Raw genomic sequence first — 18,695 nt, 5'->3', positions numbered from 1 at the left:
CTTCTCCCATTTCTTGAATGACGCAAGGAATCAAGAATTTCCTGATATTTAATCAAAGCAATAAAACGATTTTTTTCCCCACTTCACTACTCACTCGTAATTAGCAGCAAATCCTCCTCTTCTCGGAGCCGCCGGCCTCTCCCTTTATGGTTGGAGAAGATATCATAATCAAATGAAAATGAAATTTTAAGAGACATCTAAAACTATTGCTTTCATAAATATACTCCAATAAATTGTAAAAGGACTGGTATCAACATATAAAATCAGATATAAATGGAATAAAAGTACTATAATTATTATCACTCAAAGTATCGAAAGCACATACTATATACTTTTCTTTTTAGTCGTTGAGACGAGAACAATGAAGAACAAACTCTAAACCTCTCTCTTCATATGGAAGAGGTTCGTCACTTGGTTGTTTGAATGTCCAAAAAATATTTATATGTAATAAGGGTAAATTTTAAATAACCAGTTCTAAATATATTTATTTTCCTTTAGCAATTTGTAAAGGAGAAGTTGCGAAACCGAAAATTCATTTAAATTCACATAGAATATGTCGGTATCTACTTGAGTGGCCCAAACCAAAGAGACCGTAAGAAAATGTATTTGTAACTATATTAATAGCAAACGTATCACAAATTTAAAGCACTAAAAGACTCTCAATATAGTGATTTATTTAATTATATATATATATATGGGTTAATTGCATGTAATATCATGAACTTAACGCGAAATCCAAATTTAGCACGAATTTAAAAAGTTCCAATTAATATCACTACCTATGCCCCGTGTCCAATTTTAGCACCGTTTTTTGACGTGGCTTGTCGGCACATGCTTCGATCCTACGTGGCTTGCCGGTACAAGCTTCCGACCGGCGAGCCAAGCTCTCTCTCTCTCTTCCGCTGCCTTCACCCTCACCTCCTCCTCTTCCACAGCCCACGCCTCTCACCTCCTCCTCGCGATTCCGGCGACGAGTGCCGCCGCCTCCACCCTCACCTCCTCCTCTTCCACCGCCCACGCCTCTCACCTCCTCCTTTTCCACCGCCCACGCCTCTCACCTCCTCCTCGCGATTCCAGCAACGAGTGCCGCCGCCTCCACCCTCACCTCCTCCTCTTCCACCGCCCATGCCTCTCACCTCCTCCTCGTGATTCCGGCGACGAGTGCCGCCGCCTCCACCTCTCACCTCCTCCTCGCGATTCCGGCGACGTGTGCCGCCAATTCCAGAATTTTCAGAATTTTCAAACCCTACCCCCAATTCCAGAATTTTCAGTCGCGCCGCCGCCGCCCTCTGCGTGATTCCCCTTCGCGCGATTCCCCTTCTCGGCGACTCCCCTCCTCGCGACGCCGCCACCCTCATCATTCTGGTAGGCTGAGGTGGGGGGAGGGGGGGTCGGGGTCGTCGCGCCGCCCTCTGCAAACCCGCCGATTTTAGCCCCCCCTCTCTCTCTCTCTTCGGAGTACGTGGCAATGACGTGTCTACCGGAAGACACGTCATTGCCACGTGGTTCTGTCGGAAAACAAAACGGTGCTAAAATTGGACACGGGGCATAGGTAGTGATATTAATTGGAACTTTTTAAATTCGTGCTAAATTTGGATTTCGCGTTAAGTTCATGATATTACATGCAATTAACCCTATATATATATATATATCATGTAATTGAAAAACTATATTAATAATAAACAAAATGCAGATTTTTCTCACATAAACACGACCGACGTAATATAACCGAATTTTCATTTTTTTTTATAAAACCCAAATTCCATTTAAGATTGTTTTAGCGTCAGTTATCCTCACAGGAAGGAAGAAGAACGTGCACAAAAAATAATGTTGCTATTTGATCTAACTAATTAGAAAAAGAAAATACTTTGTCCCAATCTCCAAGTTTTAGTCTCAAGATCTGACATAGGAATCCGCTAATGGCTTATGATTAACTAATTTTAGCAAACTCGCTGAGATAAATAGCAGCAAAAATCTCACTCCTACGTGTCTCAGCCACAAATATCTTCATTCTCCCAAGCCATTCAACATTTCTGATTCAATTTTATAGCACTCACATTACACAGAGAGAGAGAGATAGTGCTTCCTCACTTTCTAGAGCTCTGGGATTTTGATAATTTCTGCAATTTAGTCATTGCAAAAATTTGCAATGGACTACCCATTTACGTTGCCATGCAAATTCACTTCTAGTTCAAGTGTTATTGCTTCAAGAAATAATCTTATATGCCCAATAAATAACACCCCATCAAAATCCTTCTCTAAGAGAGCTGGGATTCTTGGTCCTGATGGAAAAAATCTTGGCTTTTTTTCGATTAGACCTCTCAAAAGAGGGGATTCTGCTAAAATGACCGTTACTGCCGTTTCTTCGGTTGAACCCAGGTAAAGTTTCCATTATTAGTTGCAATTCACCTTTATCTGGACTAAGTTTGGGCTCTTCAACTGAATATATGAGATCTTGTGAATAAAGGGGTCTGTTTGTGTGTGGGTGGATGGGTGTGGTAGAGATTGCAAACTGATAAAATTAATAGTTCCAATGTTGGGAGTAGTTTTTCTTGTAGATTGAATGATGATTTTGAAATCTTGAAAGGGTGATTTCTGTGGAAGATTGTATTTAAACCAATGAAATTAATATTTCAATGTTGGGAGTAGTTTTTTCTTGTTGATTGAATTATTATATGTTTGAAATTTTGGAAGGGTGATTTCTGTGGAGGATTGTAGACCAATAAAATTTAATATTTTAATGTTGGGAGTAGTTTCTCATGTAGAATGATGATATAAATGAAATTTTGTAGAGGGTGATTTCTGTGAACTATTGTGGTTGAAGGGAATGAATGACATGTCTTTTTTTTTTTTTTTGTTGCAAATTTTCATTGTTTGGATGGGGTCTATAGGGAAGGAATGAAGGAAGAAAAGAGAGAAGAGAAGCAGTCTAAGAAGTTGGGTGGCGATAAGGTGAGGTTGAAGCTCAGGCTAGACCACCAGGTCGAGTTTGGGGAGCATGTCGCAGTGTTGGGGTCCGCTAAGGAGTTTGGGTCGTGGAAGAAGGAGGTGATGATGACATGGACAGAGAGTGGATGGGTTTGTTGTATGGATTTGAAGAGACCCGAGGAGGCCGTGGAGTATAAGTTTGTGATAGTAGGTCAGGATAAGAAGTTGAATTGGGAACATGGAAATAACCGAGTCTTGAAGATTGCAGAAAGGGGGAGTTTTTCTGTTGTTTGTAAGTGGGGCAAGACTACAGAGGAGGTGAAGCTGCTGCCTTGGGAGGGGGAAGACGAGCAAGAAGTGGAGGCGAGAGGGAGTGAGAATGGGAAGAGTGTTGCTTCTGCAGTAGAAGAGGGTGTTGCTGCTAGTTCATTTGTGGACCAATGGCAGGGGAAGGATGTCTCGTTTCATCGCTCACAGGATAACCTGGATGGAGAGAAGAAGATACGCTGGGAGACTTCGGGTCTCGAAGGAATTTCGCTCAAGTTGGTTGAAGGTGACCGCAGTGGACGGAACTGGTGGCGGAAGGTAAAAATTGTTTTGGCTTCTTTTGCTTTTCTTAAAATGAAAATTGATAGTTATGTGAAAATTTACAATGATGAAGTCACATTAGTTTGCCAATGCACAATAATTTGTGTTGTTTTAGGAAGCAAGAATAAGAATTGTGTCTTTTTTCTTTTTGTATGTCCACACGAATGTCATTTGACTGTTTTTGTTCCAACTCTAAACACGCTGAGGGTCAAGTAGAGATGTATGTATTTTCTAAGAGGCCGTATTTTGAAAACTAAAAATACATTGTTTCTGTATTTTTTTCTGTTGCAAAGCTTGAAGTTGTTCGAGAGCTTGTGGCTGAAAACATCGACAGTGAAAAGCGCTTGGAAGCTCTTACATATTCAGCAATATATCTGAAGGTGTTATGACTTATATAAGTTATCGATTTTCTCTACTATTGATTAGTTAGTTCGTGTCCTAATCAGACCATATGTTTTTTATGTAGTGGATAAACACAGGTCAGATTCCTTGCTTCGAAGATGGGGGTCATCATCGACCAAACAGGCACGCGGAGATTTCCAGGCTTATATTCCGTGACCTGGAACGAATCTCCAGCAGGAAAGACACTTCACTTCAGGTCAAATTTCTGCTAATTGTGAAACTAATTATGTTAGATTCACTTTAGGGTTCAATCTGATGTGATTTTTATCAACTGAAAATGCAGGAGCTTCTCGTTATCCGCAAGATTCATCCTTGCTTGCCGTCTTTCAAGGCAGAGTTCACAGCATCTGTTCCCCTAACGAGGATTCGAGACATTGCTCACAGGAATGACATCCCTCATGACCTCAAGGTTATCAAGAAGTAATTTCACTCTAATCATTTTTATTCATTAGTGAAATTGGTTCGAGTTGTTAATGTAGTATTGTCAACGTTTCCAGCAAGAAATCAAGCATACGATACAAAACAAGCTTCATCGATGTGCGGGCCCTGAGGATTTAGTTGCCACAGAGGCAATGCTTGCGAGAATCACGAAGAATCCCGGACAATATAATGAAGCTTTTGTTCAGCAGTTCAAGATATTCCATCAAGAGCTTAAAGATTTTTTCAACGCTGGAAGGTAATTTGCTCTTAATTTTATGTTTTTCTTTTCCTAGAGTATTAACTGGAAAGTGCACCTAGATAGACCCAGTTTAGTCTAATCCTCGAGTACCCTATGGAAAATTGTTGGATTTGATAATAGAATTTATGGTTAAACGTCGGTAAGAATATTTCTGATGCCGATATTTTGATTCACGACTGAAGTCTGGAAGAACAGCTGGAATCAATCAAAGATTCACTGGGTCAGAGCTCAGCCCTACCTCAGTTTTTAGAATCTAAAAAGGTACTGTTGCTTCATAGTTCTTATTTTCTAAGTGGTTAATAGATAATGCTATCGAAAATTTGTTGTTTTATATTATCATCATGTCATCAGTTACACTTTAGAACAATGTCATCAGAAATTTATTGGCTGTTGATAGCTTCATAAGTTATGCTTATTTACATGTATTTTTGATGAACTTTCTCCGTGATTCTGCAATTATCACTCTGCTCTGCACACGTCTAATGTTTTGTATCTTCAGGCACTGGATAATATCAGTACAAATGATATTTCTAAAACTGAATGGATAAGAGTATTGATGAAAACTATACAATCTTTGGACAATCTCCGCCAAGAAATCGCAAAGGGTCTTGATAGCGGGCTTAGAAACGACGCCCCTGATGCTGCAATAGCAATGCGGCAAAAGGTGAAACTACTACCTATGTATGCTGTAACCAATTTTCTTGGTTTGACAAAAACCAACGAGGTTAGTAAAAGAATCTGTGCCAATTGCAGTGGCGGCTATGCGAGATTGGACTTGAAGACTATTCGTTTGTTCTTCTAAGCAGGTACTGCCTTTTACTCTATACTTAAAATCGTGTTTCCTTCCTAAAATAACAAGCTTATTAATTGGTCGGGTCGTGTGCTTCTATAGGTTTGTCAATGCACTCGAAGCTGTTGGTGGGGCCCACTGGCTTGCGGAGAGTGTAGAACAAAAGAATGCTACTTCTTGGAGCGAGCCACTCAATGCTCTAGTCGCCAGCATACATCAGTTGGGCGTATCAGGATGGAAGCCCGACGAGTGCAAAGCTATAGGAAACGAGCTTATAGCTTGGCAAAATAGAGGTCTTCTGGAAACCGAAGGTGAATTATTATCCTGAATCAGTTTCGTAATTCTGGTCGTCTAGAGCTGCAGTGATTTCTTACGAGATGTTTCATGGTAATAATTTCAAGGCAGCGAAAATGGTATGAGAATATGGGGTTTGAGGCTTAAAGCTACACTTGATAGAGCTAAGAGACTAACTGAAGAATACTCTGAGGCACTTCTTAATGTATTCCCTGAAAGAGTTCAGGTAAATTTAAAAAAATCATTTTTTTTTATTGGTGACATCTATCAATGCTTATAACTCATTTGGAGATTGACTCGATTTTGGGGCGTGCAGACGTTGGGAAACGCCTTTGGAGTTCCTGATAACACAGTTAGGACGTATGCTGAAGCTGAGATCCGTGCTGGGTAGGATACTCCAGTGACCATTTCTTCTTTTTCTGGATTTTTTGTGGATGATTCAGGAATCATTATTATTGTCATCTAATTATCGACGGGGAAAAACAGTGTGATTTTTCAGGTTTCCAAACTGTGCACCCTTCTTCTGAAGGCTGTTAGGAACGTTCTCGGGTCTCAGGGGTGGGATATTCTTGTACCGGGAGATGCTGTTGGAACCCTCATCCAGGTACACTCTGTCTCATGCTTTTGGAGAGAAATTATCAGTATCTCGAATTACGATTTATAAGCATCGACTCATCCACGAATATGCCTTCGGAGATTGGCTTGATTTTTATTCACAACGACCTTTTGTTAAACAATTCTGCCACAAATACGATTTCTTGAACCAACTTATGTCGAAATTCCCTGCGACCTTACTCTATGATAGCCCCATTTAGTCGACATGATTTCTTGAGAAAATTCTGTATGTCTGAAAGTTATTACGTCTACTTCAATCTTCTTCATGCGAATGGTCTACAGGTGGAGAGCATCGTTCCTGGGTCGATACCATCATCTGTAACGGGACCTGTTATTCTAGTCGTAAACAGAGCTGATGGAGATGAAGAGGTTATTTTCCTTCTCTGTACTAATTTTAATGGTGAAAGCACGAGCTGCTGATCATATATGAATCTGATTGAGGTGCATCTTGTTAGTCGAATGATTTACGGTGAAATCAAATTCTGTCGACTGTGTTCCAGGTAACAGCTGCTGGAGCTAATATTACCGGAGTCATCCTTATGCAGGAGCTGCCTCATTTATCTCATCTTGGTGTCCGAGCGCGGCAAGCAAGTCCTGTTCCATGTTTCTATTGTTCTTTTTTAGTGTTCCTTGATTGTTAAAACGACGTATTATGTTATCTGTTGACTGCAGGAAAGGGTTGTTTTTGTGACCTGTGAAGATGATGAGAAAGTTTCTGATATCAGAAATCTTAGTGGGAAATTTGTGAGGTTAGCTTTCGACTTTTTCTCCCTCTGCTTCTCTTGTTATCATCTTTCCTCACCAACTGGTTTCAGGTTGGAAGCGTCGCCTGCAGGGGTCAGCTTGGCTCAAGCTTCAGCAGAGAGCAACAACGGTAACATTCCAGTGGGAAATAAACCAACTGATGTTTCCTTCAAGGCAGAACAAAACAGCACGTCCTCGGATACAGAGACTACATCAGACATCAATACGGTATGGAAATTTGTTCGAGATAATGGGATTAGTTTCTTTGCCAGTCCGACGTGAGTTTCTAGGGATGCCTCCTCTCAGGGTATGTCGTCTGGAGGTGTTATAGCGATTGAGGATGCTAAAGTTCAAGATTCCGGTGCAAAGGCTGCATCGTGTGGTCGCCTAGCTTCGTTGGCTGCTGCTTCGAACAAAGGTACCGTAAACCGAGCTGATTCGACCTCTTTACTATGTGTGTGTGAAATGCATTGTGACACGTAATATATGGAGACCTTTACTTTGGCTGATAGATTAGATATATGCGCGAGTTTAGTAATTCATGATTCTTGAATGACAGTATATAATGAAGGAGGAGTTCCTGCGTCGTTCAACACCCCGAAGGGAGCGGTGATCCCGTTCCGTTCCATGGAACTGGCCTTGGAACGCAACGGGTCAATGGAGACCTATGTCTCACTTCTCGAGAGCATAGAAACGGCTGAGATCGACGGAGAGCTCGACCGGCTGTGTAACCAGCTGCAGGAGCTCATTTCTTCTTTGAATCCTTCGAAAGAAACCATCGAAACCATATCGAAACTATTTCCGGATAGCGCGCGGCTGATAGTCCGTTCGAGTGCTAATGTCGAGGACTTGGCTGGGATGTCGGCTGCGGGGCTGTACGAGTCGATCCCGAATGTTAGCCCGTCTAATCCGATCGTCTTTGGACACGCCATCGGCCGTGTCTGGGCATCGCTCTACACCCGCAGAGCCGTGCTGAGCCGCAGAGCAGCCGGCGTGCCGCAGGACCAAGCCGTGATGGCGGTACTGGTGCAGGAAATGCTCTCGCCGGACCTCTCGTTTGTGCTCCACACGGTCAGCCCGACGGACAAGAACAAGGACGTAGTCGAGGCGGAGATCGCCCCGGGGCTCGGGGAAACCCTAGCTTCGGGCACGAGGGGCACACCGTGGAGGCTCGCCTCCGGGAAGTTTGACGGGGTGGTGCAGACGCTGGCGTTCGCCAACTTCAGCGAGGAGATGGTGGTGCGCAGCGGCGGCCCCGTCGATGGGGAGGTCATAAAGCTGACGGTGGACTACAGCAAGAAGCCCTTGACCATTGATCCCAGCTTCCGGCAGCAGCTCGGCCGGAGGCTCGGAGTTGTCGGGTTCTTCCTCGAGCAGAAGTTCGACGGCCCACAGGACATCGAAGGGTGTTTGGTCGGGAAAGATATCTACATCGTGCAGACACGTCCGCAGCCGCTCTAAGGGCTGTCGGATCGGATGCTCGTAAATTATCCATGCTTGTCACGTGTATAATTGACAATACAAGATCTTAAATAATACTACTATGATAAGAGGGTAGAAGTTGGAAAATATGCTTGGATGAAGAATAAATGTGAGATGGAAATTAGTAGAAAAACTTCACTTATTTGAGTGGCAATTTCCATGGCCATACTAATATTTTATATGTTTGTTTCAAATAATTTTAATCTTACTTGAAAGTTACAGTGAAATAAATGGCAACGTGTCTTGTATTTTATATCATCGATGTATATTCGTTATTTGAGTTGGTCTTGGGTGAGGTTGACTTTGTCGGGGCGGGTGGGTTTGGGCGCGGGTCTGGTGGGTAAGGGCGTGGAATGGGCGGGTCTGGGGTTGCATTTAGTATATAAAAAGTGTTTCCTTATAAATTCTAAAATCAAGTGTGGTGTAGTTGAGGAAAGTTCTAATTTTCTAACCCATCAGAGTTCAAAACTTACATATAGCATTTTTTATGTTTCATTTTTTTTTTGCGTTTTTTTCCCTTTTGTTCTTTTTTTTTTTGCATATGCGTTTTTTGTGTTTCTTTTTGCATTTTTTTTTTCTGTTTGTGTTTTGTGTGTGTGTGTGTGTGTTTTTCCATTTTTTCTATTTTTCTTTTTGCATTAGCGTTTTTTGTGTTTCTTATTGCGTTTTTGTCCCTCTGTTTTTTTTTCCTGTTATTATGTTTATACTGTATTTTTTTCCCATTTTAGTCATATCAATGATTACTTTTTATTACAATAATAATTACTTTAGTAAAGCGTTTTATTTATTTTCTTTTATTTTTTTATTTAATTTTTTCTTTTCAACATTTTCTATATATTTTTTCTTTTTCCATTTATTTAATTTGTTTAAAAAGATTACCTTTATTCATATCAATGATTATTTTTTCTTACAACTATAATTACTTGACCAAGTCATTAAAATTACAAGTTTTCGTAAGTAAAAATAACATTTTTTGTGAAAAAGGTAATAATTTTGAAATATTACATTTCTTCATATGAATAATTACTTTTTCTTAAGACAATAGTTACTTTTAATGAGTATAAAATATACATTTGTTAGCACTTAGCACAAATGTATACTTATGTTAATGTAAATATTTATCTTCATTCAATATAAAGTATAATATTAAACCCTAAACCCTGAACAATAAACCCTAAACACTAAACCCTGAACAATAAATCCTAAACCCTAATAGAAATATTTACTTTTAATAAGTATAAAATATACATTTGTTAACACAAATGTATACTTATGTTAATATAAGTATTTACCTTCATTTAATATAATATATTATATTTTTTACACCATAGACCCTGAAAACTAGACCTTAAACCCTAAACCTTGAATAGTTACTTTTTTTATTATGGCAATAATTACTTGACCAAATAGTTAAGAATAATTACTTTAGCAAAAATAATAAAATAATTAAAATAATTACTTAAACCCTAAACCTTGAATAGTTACTTTTTTATTATGGCAATAATTACTTTTTTATTCATATCAATACTTACAAAAATAATTACTTTAGCAAATAACTAAAATTAAAAGTTCTTATTAATAAAAATAAACATTATTGTGAAGAAATGTAATATTTCAAAAGCATTACTTTCATTCATAATAATAATTATTTTTTATTACAACAATAAATACTTTGCATTACAACGACAATAACTACAACAAATGTAATAATTTTGAAACACTACATTTGTGCATATCAATAATTACTTTTTATTATGATAATATTTACTTGATAAAAGAAATAAAGTACAAATTCTCATTAATAAATGTAACAATTATTGTGAACAAATGTAATAATTTAGAAACATTACATGTCATCATATCAATAGTTACTTTTCTTCAAGACAATGATTACTTGAATTATTATTTGATTATTTTTTTCTATATTCTATTTATTTTCTACGTTATTCAAAGTAATTATTATTATAATGAAAAGTAATTATTGACATGAAGAAATGTAATGTTTTTTAACATTACTTTTCATCACATCAATAGTTAATATAAGTATTTACATTTATTCAATATAAGCAAAAACAGAAAAAAAAAAAAAAAAAGGGGAAAAAACTCGAAAAAAATGAAACACAAGAAATGCTACAAAGAAGTTTCGAACTCGGGTGGACTAAAAAGTAGAAACTTTCTCCAACCACTACACCACAACCCATTTTGTCATAATAGGGAAACAGTTTTATACTCCCTCCGTCCCAATATTCAAGTCTCCTCTTCCTTTTTGGGCCGTCCCAATATTCAAGTCTCCTTTCCTTTTTTGGCATAAATTACAATACAATTAGTTCAATTAATTAGGTATTCTCTCTCTCTTTCTAACTTTAATCTCACTCTCTCTCTCTCTCTCTCACTCTCTTTCCCAAATCTGACACTCTCTCTCTCTTCGCCTCTTCTCTCTCTCGGACGTCTCACCAGTCACCACCACCGTTCCTCTTCTCTCCCGGTGACCGCAGCGACAAGGCCCCTGCCTCGCCGCCCATTTTCCGCCTCCTATCTCTCCACCGCCTCAACCCTCTGCATCCACCGCCTTCGCCTCTGATCTCCTCCGCCTCCACCGACTCCCTCTCCCAGACACATCCGCGCAGCCAGCCGCTGCCCGTTTTTCTAGCGGCGGCGCTGCCCTCTGCAAAAGGCGAAATGCACCGACTCCAACGCCAACGCCTCCGCCGCCTCCACCATGCTCCAGCGCCGCCTTCTACCGCCTTCTACTGCCGACTCCAACGCAGATCTGCTCGAATAATTTAGGGACGAAGGTGGAGGTCCTGCTGCCTCGCCGGAAATCGCGCACAGAGGGCTTCTCCGCCGCACCGTTCAAGCGTCCACTCCGCCGCGAGAAGAGAGAGAAGGGCGAAGAGAGAGAAGAGAGAAGAGAGCTCTGCCATGGTGGTGCGCTCTGCTCTCCCATGGTGGTGCGCTCTGCCAGAGATCTTTGTGTGTGTGTGTTTTGCAAGAGAGAAGGGCGAGAAGAGAGGGGAGATTTGGGCGAGAAGAGAGAGAAGGGCGAGAGGAGAGAGAAGGGCGAGAAGAGAGATCTGTGTGTGTGTTTTGCATCTAATTATGAAATAAAATAACATTAACTAATACGCTAATTATGTGGTCCCTACTATTTTTACATCTACTTTAGCTCTCCTAAATTCCCGTGCCCAAAAGCAAGGAGACTTGATTAATGGGACGGAGGGAGTATATATTAACATTCGACTTCAGACCCGCCCATCCCACACCCTGACCCACCAGACCCGCGTCCAGACCCACCCGACCCGTCTCATAGGGTGAGGTAAGAACTTGCGATGTTATTTTACGATATTGGCAAAACTGATGCATACAAAAACTCTTTTACGTAAGAGGTCTTGGGTTATGTTATTTTAGATATGCATAGTGTTTAGTAATAAAGATTGTCAAAAAAATTAATTTTCATTTTGGGATATGTAGAAAAAAAATAATTTTTGGAAATGTTTAAACGATGACCATATTTTATATATGTAGTTGCGAACTAAAATAAGAAAAAATTACTTTTAAAGTACAAAGACTTTGTGTCGTTTATCATTTTTCACACAATTTTCAAGTTTTCTCCAATACACGAAGTTTACATTTGATTTTACTTTTGCAATTAAAACATAATTCAATCGAAATCGATGTACAAAATGGAACATACATATGTATCTGGAAATCGTGTATTTTACAATGTAAATGCTGCAGGTTTTATTGGAAGCAGGCTTTTATCGAGAGATACATGTCAGTGCTTATTGTGTTTACTAATACACAATTATTGTGATTGACTGACAGTCCTTTTTCTAAAGTTTCGTATTGGGTGCATATAGTGTATTATGTATAGTAGAATTTTTATGAATGAATAAGATTATTTAGGGTTTAGCCAAATATTCACAATTTGAATAATTATAACCGAATCTAACGAAATATTGAATTTGGTTCAGTTTTCTCCAACACTTGGATTGCTTTGGAATTTTTTCTTTATTATTCAAAATTCGGATTATTCAATTTGATTTGCTTTGGCATTTTCATAACTTAACAAAACCAAATATGAGTATTATTTTTATTTAAATACTAATTTAATTCTAATTTTGAAATAAAATTATTAATTAAAGAAGAATAATTCGATCGGTTTTGGAATTTATTTTTTTCGTTCGAATCAGATTTTTTGTTAGTGACCGTATTGCATTTTTTTTTTCATGTCAAAGATTAGTTCATTTTAGTTCCAAAATATTTTCGTTTATTAAAATTTATATTTATTAGCTAATTATAATTTTTGTTAAGATGTCTGAGATAATATATTTAATGTAAGATAATAAATATATAGTCAACATTCTGTTATAGTTAAAATTAGATAGTAAAAGAAAATTGTCTATATGGATAAAATTATAAAAATAGTAGCTATTGAGACCAAAATACCCTTGCATCGTGAAATTGTGTAATAATCGTAATAAGTGTGTAACAATATATTTATATTGCTACGTTCTTTCACAAATACATATTTTCGCGAAAAAGTGTGTAGCGACATTACCTGATTTTGTGAAAATTGTGTAGTAATGTATTTCACACTATTTTCGAAAAATATGTAAGAGTTGGTACTTCTTTTTTCTTTGAATTATTTTCTAAAAAAAATCATTAAAAATATATTGATACATTTTACCATATATATATATATATATATATATATATATATATATAATGAAGTCATATGACATTTTTTAACAAGCAAACATAAATTTCGGCCACTGATTTGAAAAACACAAAATCTGACCATATTTTACGCGTTCTACCCAAACTACCCTTTTATATATGTGCTGCACGAAAGATATTATTGATCATATTAGTGCAAATAGTGTCATATACATGTATTAATGGAGAGTCAAAGTTTAGCTTCAAGGAAAACTCCCGGAATATTGGCTGGAACCCAGAAATATTGACAATAGAATGTTATCAACATTCAACCCAACATTGTTGGAGTCAACATTGATTCTAATAATCTCCCTCTTAATGTTTTCCTTCATGCAACAAAAACAAAGAAAGCAATATATAGAGAAGAATATGATACAGGTTCAAATAAATGAGAAATTAGAATACTCCATTTAATTAAATAAGGGTAAAACCTCAAAAATAGTCCCAAAAGAATGTTTGCACACCAATCCCCTTGAATCAAACAAAAGGTAATTTAGGACTCTCTCTCTCCCTCTCTCTCTCACTCTCACTCTCACTCCCCCCTCCTCTCCCTAAATATCAACAACACTGAAACCTGTAAAACAAATATCAATCTTATGAATAGGGCTGGGAATCGGGTCGGGATCTGGTACCCTACCCGAAAAAAATCGGGTACCCGATCCCGAATAAGCCTAAAACCCTATACCCGACCCCGACCCCGATTAAAAAATTAGGGTTTAGATTCCCCATTCAGTGTTTAGATTCCTCATTTAGGATTTACATTCTCCATTTATGGTTTAGATTCTTCATTTAGGATTTAATCCTCAAATGATACTTTTGGCACTAACATTACCATTTGTGCCAAATATACCAATTTACTTATTTTTTTTTTTCTGTTGGTACTTGTGACACAAATGACATGGCACTAATATTGTAATTTGTGTCAAAAGTACCAATTTACTTGGTTTTTTTTCCTTTCTGTTTATACTTTTGACACTAATATTGTCATTTGTGCCAAATATACCTAATGAATGACACAATTGACACCAATTTAGCCATTTGTACCAACTGTACCATTATAACCCCGCGCTCCAACCCTAACCCGAAGCTCAACCCGCGCGTAAACTCGATTCCGGTCCGCCCTAATTAAGGGCAAAACAATCCTAAAACGTAAAAATGGCCAAAATTTGTGTTTCATTGTTCAATATGGCTATCTCACAAGTTGACTTTATGTATATATATATATATAGGGAGAGGTTCAAGAAAGAACCATAAATAAAAAAAGAACGGAGAATCATTTTTAGCCATTCGATTATCAAGATCTACGGTGGATGTATCATCTTGTTGGATGAATGCAGATCCTGGGTTCGAATTTTGGAGGGAACAAAAATTTTATTAATTTTTTAAATATCGTTGTTCAACACTTATATTGTCTTATTCATTATTACATACTGGCTTTGTCTCATATCTCACGAAAAATAGTAATATTATAGAACATAACCCTAATTATGGATTGTGAGTGTAACACTAGTTATCTCATGAATAATGATCCTTTCTTTAACTTATATAATTTCTCTAGATAATGAAATAGGTCTAACTAGCTAGTTTGATTTTATCAAAACTAGTCCGTTATAAAACATGACTAAAAGTCTCGGTCTTTTGGTGGGTGGTTTTATTAATAGTAAAATATTGAAATATCTTTCTCTCACTAGAAGATCTTGATGATTCTATAGAAGAATATTGCAATTGCATATAAATAGGGGTTACTCAAAATACATTTATGATGCGAGCTGGAAACGCGAACGGATGCAGTCAAGCCTAATTACTGAAAATAAGTTGATAGTCAGAGAATTTAAAACAATCAAAACAAATTGTACGACTCGATAAAAGTGTTCATGCTGATTTAGTGAAGATTGTTAATTAACTACATACCTCAAGTTTGAGCTTAACAATACTCATATGATGAGTGAAAAATAATTTGGAAATATTAAAGGCTTATTAGCCTGTAAATACACGAACTTTTTATATTTTTTGTAATTTTTTTTCTTTTTAAGATGAAACCAAACTATATATTAATATCAGAATAAGCAATATCCACAATGTAGTTAATGTATAAAATGAGTTGATGGAAGATATTTAAGGAATATTTTAAAAGAGTTGATGTATAAAGTGAATTGAGCCTGCTGTTAAAAACCTTTTAAATGATTAATTTTTTTACTATAAAGGGTATGAGACATTATATATTAATAGGACTTTCCAATGTATTAATTGAGACATTACTAATGAGACGGATGGAGTATATAACATATACTACTTTATTCGCTTATTAATATTGCTAGTATTAAGTCTCTAGAAAATGATTTATCATGAGAAATTAATAAAAATTTAGTAACACATTATATTTCTTTGAATAATTTTAGTTTTAAGCCTGAGCTTATAGTTTCGTTTTATGATCGATTACACTAAGTTAATTCCCATGTTTTATTTTATAAAACACATTTGCATATTATATGATACCATTCAATATAAGTATATACTTTTGGGCTCCAATTCATAAATTATTCATATGAAATATCTCGAACAAAATCAAGGTTACATAATTAACAGCTTACAAATTTTATTTTTCTATTTCAAAAACATTAAAACATAAACCAAACTGGTCATAATTCCACCATACTTCTCAAAGTGAGATCAAATCACAATTCTAAACGAATGTCTAAAATTGGACTCTCTCTCTCTCCCTCTCACTCTATCTCTCTCATTACAACTTTACAACTTAATCAATCTCTATATGCAACGGTCGCATCCCTCTCCACCGCAGTCGCAGTCTCCGCCGGCCCCGGACGTTTGGATGGTCGTCCCGAACAGCTGGAAGGAGGCGGGTCGCTGCCCGAGCGGGGACTGCTCGCTGCCCGGGCTGACCGGCGACACGATGTCGGAGCAGGAGTAGGAGCTCCCAATGCTGAGCAGCGTGGAAACAGAGATGAGTTCTTGATCGGCGTCGTTGTTGATTGCCGGTTGGGGATTGTTGATCAGCGGTTGGAGATTGTGGACCAACACCGGCTGGAGGGCGTGGAGAGCCGGTTGGAGTTGGTTGGCCGTGTGATCTCGCCTGGCTCCCTGCATGCCGGCAGGTTGATAATGAGAGAAGTTGAAGATATTCGCCGGAGAGAAGGGGTAGGGCCTCTTTTCTTCGAAGGAGATCATGCCGGAATCTTGCAGGAATCTGTACCTCTTGGTCGGAGGGAAGTCGTGGTCGATTAGTGGAGACATTTGGACGTATTCGACTTGCCATGGGCTTACTTTGTTCACATGTTGCGAACCTTCGGCGTCGTCCCAATCCACCTAAAATTTAAGTAATACAGTTGCTAACAGAGGATCTCTTGTGTAACCAATATCAATATACCACCAAACCAAGTGTATATACAATGAAACATATAAACAGTGCAAATTAAAGCTCAATTTCAACGATAAGTTTATGAATCATGATGCATGTATTCAGCTCAAATTCAATAGTAAAGGAGTACTACTATTAATTGATTTTTTACAAACTCGCCTCAATTCAAATAAATTCAATGATGAAACTCAATGATCCTAATCCTAAAAAACAAATCTAATATCGCAGCAGTTGCAGGTTTTAAAATTCAATCAATGCATTAATGATTGCTAATTTGACAAACACATATACGAAATTGAGATTGTAGGTAGGTCGCACGTGTGGATTTACCTGCAGCATGCGCCAGGGGGAGCCGCACCAGATCCCGGCCGGCGTCGACGCGGCGGTTATAATGCCTTGAATCCACGTCAGCCGCGACGCGTCGTCGGTCTCTACCGCCATCCGCACCTTCATTCCGGCGCTCCACCGCATCCGCAGCGAGTCCTTCACCTTCTCCGCCATCACCACGAAGTCGAAGGACCCGGCCTTCGGGTAGTACACCGCCTCGAACGGCATACCCCTCACCGCGCTCTCGATCGCCGCCACCGCCTCGGCCTCCTCCGCCGCGGCGTCGCCGCCTATTCTCTCCGCGCGCCGTATCCCGACGAACAGCTCGCCCGTCGACCTCTTCTTCATGAACACGACGGCGTCGCCGGCGACCAGGCGCTTCGCGTTGACGAACTTGCTCCACCCCGTCGTCAGCAGGTGCCGCCGCGGCGTGCCGCGGTAGATGTGCCGAAACTCCCATGCATGGCCGTGCGTGTCTCTCAGCACCAGGTTCTGCACCGGCGGATCCGCCGCGAAGTTGAGCTGCGGCAGGATCATGTCCGCGCAAAACCTAGGCACCGAGAATCCACCGCCGTTGTTCGCGTCCGACCGCGTCAAGATCTTCGCGAACGAGACGACGTCGTCGTCGTCTCCAGCGCCTCCGCCGGCGGCGTTACTCGGCCGTGGACCGAGCGGCTGCAGCGGCTGGAGGAGGATCTTGGCATACACCTGATCGGAGGCAGGATCAGAGAGGAATCGAACGGAGAGTATTTGGCAGGGAAACCACGGCCGCATTAGGGTAAAATTGCGATTAGTGACGGCTGCAGCGGCGGAGCACTGCTCCAGGTGCCCCTGGGGGAAGTAGTAGACGTAGGAATTGACGGAGGGAACGCGCACGGCGGCGCCGGCGACTGCTCGCCAGATTTTGGCGTCGACTTCGGCGGCGGCGGTTGAGGATGAGGATGAAGGCATTGTTGGCGGCGGACGTCGCGGTGGCGTCTGCATATTTTGTTTATATATATCTGTATATATCCTGATGAGAGAGAGAGAGAGAGAGAGGGAGTGTGTAAGTGACGTAGGAGAGTAGGAGTGTGAGAAGGAGTGGCAGAAGTGAGGGTATTTATATAGTGTTGCAAAAATGCCCTTCGCATTTGGTTGGAATTACGAGGCAGCTTAACTGTCTGGTAGCAAAAAACGGGACTCTTCACGCCCTCTGTTTCTCGCTTGGCTTTTACGCGCGCCGCTGCATTTTGTTGTTTTATCTAATTATCTCCTCAAATCACTCTAATTTTCAAATTATTTTAAATATATATTCTAGCATTCGATAACTCACGTCTACCTTTTGAAGCAAAAAATAAACGAAAAATACAAATAATATACATTAACAGTTTATGATTTAAGAATCTTTTCAATCATTCAGAAATATATGACTGATAGTGCAAAAATAATTTTAGCATAAACTCATATTTACTCTTTTATTTATATTATTTCTTAAGTAAAGATGTACATAAATGAAAATTAAATCTGACATATTTTTATTTATAAGGGTGAAATTTTCTAAATATTTATATTGTGGGTCGTACGACATTGACTCGTTAACAAATGCTAATTATTCATAATATTGGGTTACATTCTTGTAATTTTAGATTTGATAATAAAAACTTTTATTACAAAATACTACTGTGAAACATTTTGCATCTGGTATCTAGATTTCAAAATGATTGGAAAAATAAAAAAGTTGTAATTAGCGACGTGTGGATGCTTTTACCATC

The 18,695-nt window shown here is 39.0% G+C and overlaps 2 protein-coding genes across 2 annotated transcripts; one reads left to right on the top strand and one right to left on the bottom strand.

Annotated features, from left to right (window-relative positions):
- Positions 1-1,853: 1,853 nt before the first annotated feature.
- On the top strand, positions 1,854-8,775 carry LOC131014692 (phosphoglucan, water dikinase, chloroplastic). Its single transcript, XM_057942749.1, has 19 exons — positions 1,854-2,379; positions 2,892-3,513; positions 3,810-3,896; positions 3,983-4,114; positions 4,202-4,327; positions 4,416-4,594; positions 4,780-4,858; positions 5,097-5,261; positions 5,351-5,403; positions 5,490-5,698; positions 5,789-5,907; positions 5,998-6,068; positions 6,168-6,285; positions 6,579-6,665; positions 6,797-6,883; positions 6,969-7,045; positions 7,112-7,268; positions 7,347-7,458; positions 7,600-8,775. The coding sequence occupies exons 1-19, from the start codon at positions 2,150-2,152 to the stop codon at positions 8,499-8,501; spliced, it is 3,612 nt and encodes a 1,203-aa protein (XP_057798732.1). The 5' UTR covers positions 1,854-2,149; the 3' UTR covers positions 8,502-8,775.
- A 7,031-nt stretch (positions 8,776-15,806) lies between these two features.
- LOC131014684 (auxin response factor 17) lies at positions 15,807-17,994 on the bottom strand. Its single transcript, XM_057942737.1, has 2 exons — positions 16,948-17,994; positions 15,807-16,565 (listed from the first exon to the last, which is right to left on the bottom strand). Exons 1-2 carry the CDS (start codon positions 17,926-17,928, stop codon positions 16,008-16,010), a joined length of 1,539 nt encoding a protein of 512 aa, XP_057798720.1. The 5' UTR covers positions 17,929-17,994; the 3' UTR covers positions 15,807-16,007.
- Between the last annotated feature and the right edge of the window lie 701 nt (positions 17,995-18,695).

Source organism: Salvia miltiorrhiza, chromosome 1 (assembly GCF_028751815.1).
Source record: "Salvia miltiorrhiza cultivar Shanhuang (shh) chromosome 1, IMPLAD_Smil_shh, whole genome shotgun sequence".
NCBI lineage: Eukaryota > Viridiplantae > Streptophyta > Magnoliopsida > Lamiales > Lamiaceae > Salvia > Salvia miltiorrhiza.
This window is presented reverse-complemented; position numbering and strand designations above follow the sequence as displayed.